The following is an 11,334-nucleotide window of genomic DNA, read 5'->3' as shown; positions in this document are numbered from 1 at the left end:
TGTGAGTGAGTGGTGAGGGGAGTGAGGTGAGGGAGAGGAGAGGGAGAGTGAGGTGAGAGAGGGGTGAGTCGGTGAGTGTGAGCGATAGATGCTTAATTGGTGTTGTTTTTGGAGGTTGGTATGAGAGACGTAGATTTGTTGATGTTATTTTTGAGCGGGTGGGGTGAGTAAATGGGTGTTGAGAGGAAAGGACAAAGATAAAGGAAGAGGAAAGGAAAGATAGGGGAAAAGGGAAAAGAAAAAGAAAAGGAAATAGGAAGAGAAAAGGAAAGGTAGAGGAAAAGCGGAAAGGGAAAGGAAAGGGAAGAAGGAAGGAAAAAGAAAGGAAAGGGGGAAAGAAAGGAAAGAGGAAAGAGGAAGGGAAAGAAGGTAATGGAACAGGAAAGAGTGAAATCAAAGCGAAGAAAAGGAATAAGGGAAGGAAAGGGAAAAGGGGAAAAGGAAAGACGGAAAAGAAAGGAACAGGGGGAAAGGGGGCCCCGGGAAAAGAGGAAAAACAAAGAAGGGGAAAGTTAGAAAAAAAGAAAAGGAAAGAGGAGTAAAAAGAAATGCAAGGGGAAAAAGGAAAGAAGGAAAACGGGAAAAGGGAAAAAGAGGAAAAAGGAAGGGAAAGAGGAAAAAGGCAATATAGGGAAAAGAGCACACAGGCAACGAAGGTAAAATAAAAGGGAAAAGAGGACAAAATGGGCAAGATTGAAACAGCTTAAACATTCCCCTCCCTTCCCTTTTCACCCTTAACCCTTTAAAATCCATCTAAATTCCCCCCCCCTTCCCTCTTCCCTTTTCCCCTTTCCCTCTCCTCCCTTTCCTTCTTCCCCCTCCCTTCCTCTTTCCCCTTCCAGTTTTCCCCCTTTCCCCCTTTCCCCTTCCATCCCTCTTACCCCCCCCTCCCTTTCCCCTCTTTCCCCCCCCCTTCCTCTATCTCCCCTTCCCTTCCCTCTCTCCCCTTCCTTCTCTTCACCTCCCTTTTCCCTCCTTCCCTTTCCTTTCCCTCTTCCCTTATCTCATTTCCCTCTTCCCTTCCTTCCCTTTTCCCCCCTCCACTTCCTCTTCCCCTTCCACCCTTCCTCTTCCCTCCCCTCACTCTTCACCCCCCCCCAAAAATATTCCTCCTCACTCTTCCCTCCCCCTCACTCTTCCCTCCCCCTCACTCTTCCCTCCCCCTCACTCTTCCCTCCCCCTCACTCTTCCCTGTCCCCTCCTCCCACCTACCTTTCAAGTCATTGATTATTGAGGACACAGGTAGGCATGGGTGGGGTCGGTTAAGGAGGGAGGGGGAGGGGGATGAGAAGGGGGGGGGAGGGAAAATTTTGGGATAAGGTGAAAGGGAGAAAGCGATAAGGGGAGTGCGAGAAGGGAGAAAGTGGAGGGGAAAGGGAAGGGGGAGAGAGAGTAGGGGAAGAGAAGGGGAAGAGAAAAGGAGAGAAAAAGGGAAAAGGGGAAGTGGAAGGGAGGATAAGGAACCGTGAGGGGTAGAGGGAAAGAGGAAGAGGAAGAGGGAGAGGAAAGTGGAATTGAGGGAGAGGAAAGAGGAATAAAGGGAGAGGAAAGAGGAAATTTTGAGGGAGAGGAAAGAGGAATTGAGGGAGAGGAAAGAGGAATTGAGGGAGAGGAAAGGGGTTTTTTTAGGGGGGGAAAAAGGAATTAAAGGGAGAGGAAAGAGGAATTGAGGGAGATAAAAGAGGAAGAGGGAGAGGAAAGAGGAATTGAGGGAGAGGAAAGAGGAAAATTGAGGGAGAGGAAAGAGGAATTGAGGGAGAGAAAAGAGGAAGAGGGAGAGGAAAGAGGAATTGAGGGAGAGAAAAGAGGAATTGAAGGACGGAAAGAAAGAGAGAGAAGAGACATCAGAAGGGGAGATGGAGAAAGAGGAGGAGATCGGGGGATCTGTAGAAGGGATAGAGGATGGGGAGAACAGGAATGGGAAGACTACAGGGGGAGAGAAGGGAGAGGGAAGGGAGAGGGAAGGATATTGGCCATCCCTCTCCCCGATCATCCGGGTGAAGCTGCGGCCTCTGATTACGTTCGACGCGATATTCTCTCTGTATATTCCGCTCTTCTTTCTTTGAAAACTAACAAACAAAAAAACAAAAAAAAACACACACAGAGCGAGACACCACACACACACACACCACACACACACACACACACACACACACACACACACACACACACACCAGGCAACAATCGAGGCGGCCGGCGAGGGAAAACGAGAGCGAATCAAAATCAAAAACTCGAGCGCCGGAAGTTGCGTGTAAACTTAGGACTCAAAATTTATCGCGCCGTCGAGGAGGTTGTGTACACGGACACGCAGTTTACAATATCACGGGGGATTCTTCTCTCTCCCTCCCCTATCCCCTGCTCTCTCTCTCTTTCTCTCTTTCTCTCTTTCTCTCTTTCTCTCTTTCTCTCTTTCTCTCTTTTCTCTCTCTTTTTCCCTTTTTCTTTCTCTTCCCCCTCTTCTCTCTCTCTCCTAAATTTAACTCTTGGGTTTTCCTCCTCACTCCTTTTCTTCCTCATCCAAACTTGACACTCTTATTTTCCTCCTCACTCTCCTTTCCCTCATTCAAACTCTCACTCCCACACCCACTCTCACGCCCACACCCACTCTCACGCTCACGCCCCCCTCTCCTCCACACCCACTCTCATCTCACGCCCGCTCTCCTCCCAATCCCTCTTCACTCCACGCCGCTCTCACTCCCACACCCACTCTCACTCCCACGCCCACTCTCACTCCCACACCCACTCTCACTCCCACACCCACTCTCACTATCCCACACCCCCCTACACAACTCCCACACCCACATCACACCCACACCCCTCCACTCCCAACACCACTCTCACCCCACCCACTCTCACTCCCACACCCACCTCACTCCCCACCCAAAACCCACCCACACCCACTTCCCACCCACCCCCCCACACACTTCCCCCACCCCACTCCCACCCCACACCCACTCTCACTCCCACACCCACTCTCACTCCCACACCCACTCTCACTCCCACACCCACTCTCACTCCCACACCCACTCTCACCCCACACCCCCAAAACCCCACTCCCCACCCACTTCACTCCACACCCCCCCACCCCTCACTCCCACACCACTCCCCACTCCCACACCCAACCCCACTCCCCACCCACTCTCACTCCACACCAACTCTCACTCCCACACCACACTCACACCCACCACCCACTACTCACTCCCACACCCACTCTCACTCCCACACCCACTCTCACTCCCACCCCACTCTAAACTCCACACCCACTCCACTCCACCCCCTCTCCTCCCACCACTCCATCCACCCCCACACCCCCTCACTCCCACCCCCAAACTCCCCACACCCACTTCACCCCCACCCCCCACCCACCCTCCCCCCTCCCACCCCACACACCCCTCCACACCCACTCCCCACCCCACACCACTCTCCCACACATCCCAAACCCACACACTCACATCCACCCCATTTCCACTCCCACACCCACTCTCCCCTCCCCACCCCTTCACACCAACACCCACTTTTACCCCCAAACACCCACTCTCTCCCACACCCACTTCACCCCCACCCATCACACCCCCCACTCCAGCCCACCTCACTCCCCACACCCACTCTCATCCCCACCCACTCCACCCCCCACCCACTCTCCTCCCACACCCCCTCACTCCCCACCCACTCTCACTCCCACACCCACTCTCAACTTCTCACTCCCCACCAACTCTAATCACACACCCAAATCCCACCCCCACTCTCACTCCCCCCACTCTCACTCCACCCACCTCACTCACAACCACTCTCACTCCCCCACCCATCTTCACTCCCCCCCCCACTCCCCACTCCCACACAAACTCTCACTCCAAAACACTCTAACTCCAAAACCTCTCACTACCACACCCACTCTCACTCCACCCCATCTCCTCCAAAAACCCAAATCTCACTCCAAAAAACTTACTAAAAAACACCTCTCAGCCACCCCCAAATTACTCAACACCCCTCTCACCTAACCCATTTAACTCTAACCACTCTCACTCTCAGGGCCCCCCCCCAACTCTCCCTCTTTAAACAAAAAACCATTACTCAAATCCCACGACACACTTCAATCTCACGCCCCACTTTCATCCCACGGACCCCTTCTATCAACAAACCCACTAACCCCCTCTCCCCCGACCGCTCTCCCTCACAGTCAGACACGCTATAACTCTCAAGCAACATCTAAATCCCCCGACATATAACTCTCTACGACACCACTTTCCTTTTCACGCCACGTCTCAAACCCCTACGTTACACTTCCAAGACAACAGCGGGTTTGAGCTGCACGACTAAATTGGTCGAACTCAAAAATGTTCCACGAGTATAACACGCTTTAAGAATAGAACATTTTCAACCATTTCCTGTTTTTTTTTTTTTTTCTTTTTTATAGCGCTCGTATGTCTAAATTTTGCGTTTTCTCCCTTTTAAAACCCTTCTTGTCTCGGGGATTCTTTGTTTACACTCGTTTTTTTTTTTTTTTTTTCTTTTTCCCCCCGGTGCCTCGAGGAATGTCCGTTTGCCCAAGTTAATTTCCCCTTTCGTTTACCCCCCCCCCCCCCTTTCTGCCCTGCCCTTCCCTGGGTTTTTTAAAGGGGGTTGATTTGGGGGGGGGGTGGTGGGAAATGATGTGGGGGGGGGGGTAGGGAAAGGGGGGGAGGGGGAGGGAGGGAGGGAGAGAGGGGGGGGCGAGGAGGGGAAAGGAAGATGTGGAAAGGGGGAATGAGTAGATAATTTGAAAGAGTAAGATGAGAGGAGGGAGGTGAGGGTTTAATGAAGAGAGAGAGAGAGTGATTGGGAAGAAAAGAATGAGGATGTAATTAGAGAGAGACGAGAGAGTGAGGAAGAGAGGAAAGTGGAGTTTTTGGGGAGATAGAGAGGATAGTGAGAGACCGAGAGAGACCGAAAAACAGACGCCAAAACCCGAGGACAGCAAGAGACACAGAGACAGAACTGTGTAGTGAACAGCAGAGACAGGCAGAGAAAAGACCAGACGAGGCAAGAAACCCCGACAAGACTGAGCAAGAGAGTATTGAGAGAGAGCATGAAGGGAGAGCGAATGTGAATCGGAGAATCAGAGAATCATCTTTTTTCCATAAATTTTTCCGTTATTGTTGGGTTTGGGCGACCGCCTGGCTACTGCACTATATACGCCAGAGACACCATAAATATCACAAATTCATATCCGGGGGCGATTCCACAGAAAACGGGAATAGGAATGGTCCATTAGCGTTATCTTATTTATTTCAGTATTTGTTTTTGTTTTTTCTCCTTTAAAGTTTTTAAATAGTTTCTTTCTATTTTTGTTTTTGGGTTTTTCTCCCCCTCCGTTTTTATTTCTTTTTTCTTTTGTTTTCTTATCTTAATTTTACTTTTTGTGTCAAAGTAAAAAATCGATTTTTTTACCTTTTTAAAATTTGTAAATAATTTTTAAAAAAATAAGTTAAAAATGTTAATGGGATGATGGGGTGGGTGGAGGTGGAGTTTGGTGTTGGGATTTTTGGTTTTGGTGAGGTTTGAGGTAAAGGGTTGGTGATGGAGATGGGATGGAAGAGGGTTTGGGATGGAGTGGAGAGGAGATGGAGATGGAGAGGAGTGGAGATGACTTGGAGAGGGAGAGGGGAGGGGAGATGGGTTGGGGATGGGGATGGAGTGGAGATGGAGTTGAGGGTTTTTTTGAACGATGCGACAAAGTTGACGACGGACGATGACGAAAACAAAAACCCCGCCTTCAAACAGCAACTTCAAAAAGAAAAAACCGATCGTTTACACCCCCCCACGCAAGGCGCGGATCCCCGAGCCTGCGTGCACGGAAATGGATAATTAACTCGGAACGGCGGATTTTTTTTGAACCGGGGTTATGGCCTAAAATGGGAAGTTGAAATCACGTCGGTTTCGCGCTTCACGGGGGGGGGGTGGGGACTGTAGGGCAGAGGGGAGGAGGGGAAGGGAAGGGAGGAGGAGAAGGGAAGGGAGGAGGAAAGGGAAAAGAGGGAGGAGGGGGAGAAGGGAAGGGAGGAGGAGGAGAAGGGGAAGGAGGAGGAGAAGGGAAGGGAGGAGGAGAGAGGAGTGAAGAGTGAAGGAAAGGAAGAGAGAAGGATGGGAGAACAAAGAAAAAAGGGAAGAGGGAAGAGAGGGGGAAGCAAAAAGATAAAAGAAAAGGGGAAGAGAGGAGGGAATCGAAAGGTGGAAGGGGGACGGGGGGGGGGAAGGGGGGAAATTTAAGTCCGACCAATATCCGAAAAAGCATCCCGGCCGGCAAACAATGGCGGGGGCCAGTAAAGAGAAAAAGCCGTGGGGGGGCCAACCCTTAGCCTCGGCAACGTGTCGACAAATCATCTCTCGAATTCGTGGGAGGGAGGGAAGGTGGTGACGAGTGGATTAGGATTGGATAGGTGGGGAGAAAAAGATGTTGAGAGTGGAAAAAAAAAAAAAAGTGGGGGGAGTAATATTATTAGAAAAGAGAAGGGTATGATAAAAAAAATAATAGAAACAAAAGCGTGGCAGGGAAGAGAGTGGTTGATCGGTTGAGAAGGGTGGCAGAGAGGAGATAGGGGGGGAAGAAAACCGAGGGTATAAGGAGAGATCGAGAAGGGAGGTGTGTTTTACATTTTGTATTGGAGAGGGTAGGGAGGAGGACAGAGGGAGAGAACAGGGAGTAGATAAGGAGGGATGGCAGGAGATGGAGGATGGGGAGCAACAGGGAGAATGGTAAGATGGGAGCGAGGACCTTTTAGGTAGATGCGGAGTGTGATGGAAGGTAGAGGAAGTAGGAGAGTCGGGAAACAGGTGAGACGATGTGAGGAAGCAAGGGACAGGTACGGAGGGCTGGAGAGAAGCAACGAGAGAGGGAGGATCATGGGAGAGTATGGTTGGAAAGGTGGCTGATGATGAGATTGGAGGAAACAGGAAGGGGAGGAGTTGGGTCGGGAGGGGGGAGAGACTGGAAAAGAGTTAGGTAGCAATGGGTGGCGAGAGTATGGAGTAGGTGTGAGAAGGAGATGGGGTTTTTGGCTCGATGAGTACGGAGAGGTTGGCAGTGAATTCTTCTGCAATCAATGTAATTTTACAATTTTCTGTGGGTAAGTAATTTTTTTTTTCTTTCTTTCTTTTTTTTTCTTGCGATTTCTACTCGTCACCCTTGTATTCTTCTCCTCTGAAATATTTACGTTTCGACATTGAAGTTTTCCCCGGTCTCTCTCGGATGCAGGTTTTGACAGAGGAACAGGAGACTATTTCAAACTTACTTCAAAGAAAAAAAAAAAAACATGTGGCAGTGGTGCTCCGTGCCGTATTTTTCAATATTTAATAACTAATAATAATAATATTAATAATAATATTTATTATAATAATAATTATATTAATAATTATAATATAATAATAATTATATTATTATTCAAATTAATTTAACAAAACAAAACTAAATAAATTAATAAATAATTAACATTATTATTGACAAATTTATGACGTATATTACTAGTAAATGATTATGTAGGTGAGACATCCCGTTATTAAATCATGAGTATTACAAAGCTATGACCAAGTTATTAGTATGATTCATTATACTACCTACATTAAGAGAGGGAACGATTGGAGGAAAATTTAAGCCACTAAAATTTTGTATTTATAGTTTATTAATTATGTTTTAAACAATTTACGGAATTATTTTTGAATGTAATAAATATTTCATAAAAAAAAAACAATATTAAATAAAAAAAAAACGGGATTATACGAATAGAATACAAAGTTATACAAACATATAAATAAGTCTGTTACATCTATGAGAACATAATAATGCTTTGTTCGAGAATATAGGTACAGCAAGTGACTCATTTAATTTGACTTGTGAATAAATGAATCATCCTCATGCATATCTATCCATATTATAAGAGAGATAAATTACACGAAATCCAGGATAATTAGTGGGAATATTGAAATACTAATGGCAGCCTCACTCCTCGTAATGACACAATTCATATCATTTACAGTCGAAATTGACGTTCCTCATGGAGTTTATTTTTTTTTTACTTGTAATTCGAGACATTAGTTTCTGTACACACAGAGAGTTTAAATCTTAATATAAATATATTAATATATACATTAAGATAAATAAAATAAATAATTAAATATTTATTGAAATAATGATAGAACAAGAATGATAAGGAAATGAAAGAAAGATAGAAAGAAAGATAGAAAGAAATGAAAGTAAAGAAAAGAATGAGGTAAAGAATGAAAGAAAGATCTAGGGGTGTGGGAGTTTAAGTATTAGGGATGATAAGATAGTAGATTGTGATCGAGAGACGGGAGAGTGCTTGGTGTGAGTGTGAGTGAGAGTATGAAGGAGGATTAGGTGTCGAGAGAGAAAGATAGAATGATAGTAAAGATAGATTAGAAAGAATTAATTAGATTGAGAGGAGACTGGAGATTTTTTGGTGAGAGAGAGATGAGAGAGAGAGATGTGTTGTAGAGTGAGCAGAGGGTTGAGAGAAGAGTATAGAGAGAGAGTAAGAAACAGTAAGAATGATAGTAGAAAAGTGTGGTTAAGAGTGAAAGAGAAGAAAGTAGTAAGTAAGAAAGGTATAAGGAATGAAAGAAAGATTCGAATACGAGAAAGAAAAAAGAAAAAAAGTAAAGAAAAAGGATTAAGACAAAAGAAAAAAGAAAGAAAGAAAGAAAGTAAAAAGATAAAAAAAGAAAAAAAAAGGAAAAGAAAGAAAGATATAGAAAGAAAGAAAAGATAAGAAAGACAAGAGAAAGAAAAGAAAATATTAAATTCAATTAATGATAAAGAAAGACTAGAAAGTGAGTCTTTCTTATATAGATAGATAGATACAAACCAAAAAAAAAAATAATGAAATATGGACGACGTATTCATGTCTATAATAATATTAATTTTCACAATTAACCTGAGCGATACAATTCCTTTACATCATATGTTCTGAGATGGTAATTCTATAAACAGAAGGATGTTATGTTTTGCAAGTTTTTTACAATTACTGGCAATATATGTTGCATCACGAGCTATTTCAAACCCAAACAATCCCTTCCCGTCGCCCAAAGCTGATCAAAATGGCGTCTTTTTGCAGTCGCTTACACAGGTCGTTTTACATAAAGACATTAATCCATAGCAGGATAAGGATCACACACTACCGTTTGAACATTTTAGCGATATTGATCAGAGTTTCTTTTGCCGCAATTTTGTAAACCGGTGATGATGAAGTCAGGCGTGGGAGAAGGTACGAAATTCAATTAAAAAAAAATAAGTTTAAAAGGCATATTTTAAAATAATATGATAGGTTAATGAGAAAATGAATTTTAAAAAATGAGAATGAAAAGGAGCAAGGAAAAAAAAAACATAAAAAACAGACGAATACCTCATTATCGCAATTTGTATATAATGTTGAGGAAAAACAAATAACTGAAGACACCCAGACCTCGACGACACGAAGTCAGATACCAAGATGGAGGTATTAGAAATATTACAAAGGGTTAATGGAAGATATAATAACAAATACATTATGATGCATTTCCTAAGAAATTATTTATAATAAAAATTTTCATGAAGATGCCGTAATACAACTCAATCTTAAGCTGTTTTTATTTTTTTATTTTTATTTGTATTTTTTTATTTTTCTTTCAACATACTTTATTCACCTATTCTCCTTCTATTTATCATTAAATCTTCTATTATATCAATTTCTCTCCATCCTCATAACAATATTAACACATAAATGTATTAATATACCACAATTAACAGACATTTAGAAACGCCCAACGTTCGCGTACAGAAATCTACACTACTGCACCTTACGACACGAGCATTAAACTCATTCACACTCCACATTACAACTACCGCCTTGGCCATTTTGGCCCCCCTATAGAACTTCATTAGCTCCTACTAGACCGCCGAACTCTCACGCGCCCGACACAACGAGAGACTCGAAACGTCTGTTTTGTGACACGGCCTTGACGACTATCTCCGTTTTTCAGATTCCCAACACCGGCGAGGCGTAGAGGCTGTGTTCTCTGTGTCGACCATCTTTGTTATTAATGTGTTGTTGGTGGTGATGTTTTATGTTGTATCTTAATTGTATTTTAATATATTTATTTTTATGTTGAACAAGATGGGTGTAGATGTTTTTTATTGTGGGTTTGGTTAGTGGTGTGTAGTTGAAGTAGTGTCGCGAGAAAGGGGTATTGTTAAATTTGTGTTTGTGGAGGGGGAGGGGGGAAGCGAATCAGGGGGGGGGGGAAGGAGGAGGGGGGAGGGGGGAAAGGGTGGGAGTTGGGGGAAAAGTGGTGTGAGCGCAGGGCCCCACGGGGCGCGCGAAGCTAGGCAGCCGGGTTTCGGGCGACACCCTCCCTTCTAATCCGATGACGTACTTCTTTCAGTTCCATCAGATTGCTTGTTGCTTCTTACTCTGACATGGTACCGGCGGGAATATTTTTTCTTGTCTTCGTGTTATTAATTGTTTCTTTGGTTTTGGGTGCTTTATTATTTCCTTTTCGAAAACTATTTGAGAACATAAAAAAAAAAAAAAAAAAAAAATAAAAAAAGGCAAGTTGATAATTTTGCATTGTGGAATCTATATGTGCGCTTCATTCTGAATACGCGCCCATATTTTCATCTTGATTTCGGTTATGGACTACTGATGGAGTTTGTTGCTGCTGCTGTTGCTTACTAGCCTAAGGCATTGACTAAGGGAAAACTTTAAGTAAACATTTCGACACGATTTTTGGTTTGTAAAGTTTTGGTCTTGCTTTGTTTTAAGTTTTTTTTTGTCTTGTTGTTTTTAAAGTATTTTTGTTTCCACGGAAGACAACAACTGCCAACTTCAACCATTTTCTCCCAAGCAAGTTAGTGTCTGCAGCGGGAGTTGGGAAGCGTGGTCTTTCGGATCCACTTTCTGGACATTAACGGATAGGAATACAAGTGAAAAAAGAGGTTTATATTGGTGTATTTTTTTGGGATTTTTATCTTAGACTTGATGTGCATAATAGAAGTATGTATGATTCATTTAACTCTAGTGTGAATTAAAATTTTTTCTAAGTAGTGTTGATCGTTGTTTAAGTTTTGTGTGTGTTTGTTCATTGTTCCATTTTGTCGCTGGAAAAGACCTGTTGGAAACATAAGTTAGCGGTTTGTGATTGTTGATGAATTGAATTGACTGTGTGTGAGAGTTGTGGTTGTTTTCGGTGTGTTGTTCCGGGAATTGCGAAGGGGGAGACGTAGATTGATAGGGTATTTGTAATACGGATGTTTGTTGGTTTAAATATTATTTTAAGTATCATTTTAATTTTTCTGTCGTGTGT

General features: G+C 44.0%; 1 protein-coding gene across 1 annotated transcript in view; it reads left to right on the top strand.

Moving 5' to 3' along the window:
• The window catches only part of LOC125025176 (putative uncharacterized protein DDB_G0271982), a gene marked incomplete at its 5' end in the record, with an annotated part of 19,547 nt that extends 9,634 nt beyond the window's left edge, over positions 1 to 9,913 (top strand). The window contains one exon of the mRNA XM_047613153.1: positions 9,779 to 9,913. Within this exon, the coding sequence (XP_047469109.1) occupies positions 9,779 to 9,913 (135 nt within the window). The remainder of the gene's footprint in view (positions 1 to 9,778) is intronic.
• Positions 9,914 to 11,334: the final 1,421 nt, after the last annotated feature.

This window comes from Penaeus chinensis, chromosome 4 (genome assembly GCF_019202785.1).
Source record: "Penaeus chinensis breed Huanghai No. 1 chromosome 4, ASM1920278v2, whole genome shotgun sequence".
NCBI classification, from domain to species: domain Eukaryota; kingdom Metazoa; phylum Arthropoda; class Malacostraca; order Decapoda; family Penaeidae; genus Penaeus; species Penaeus chinensis.
This window is presented reverse-complemented; position numbering and strand designations above follow the sequence as displayed.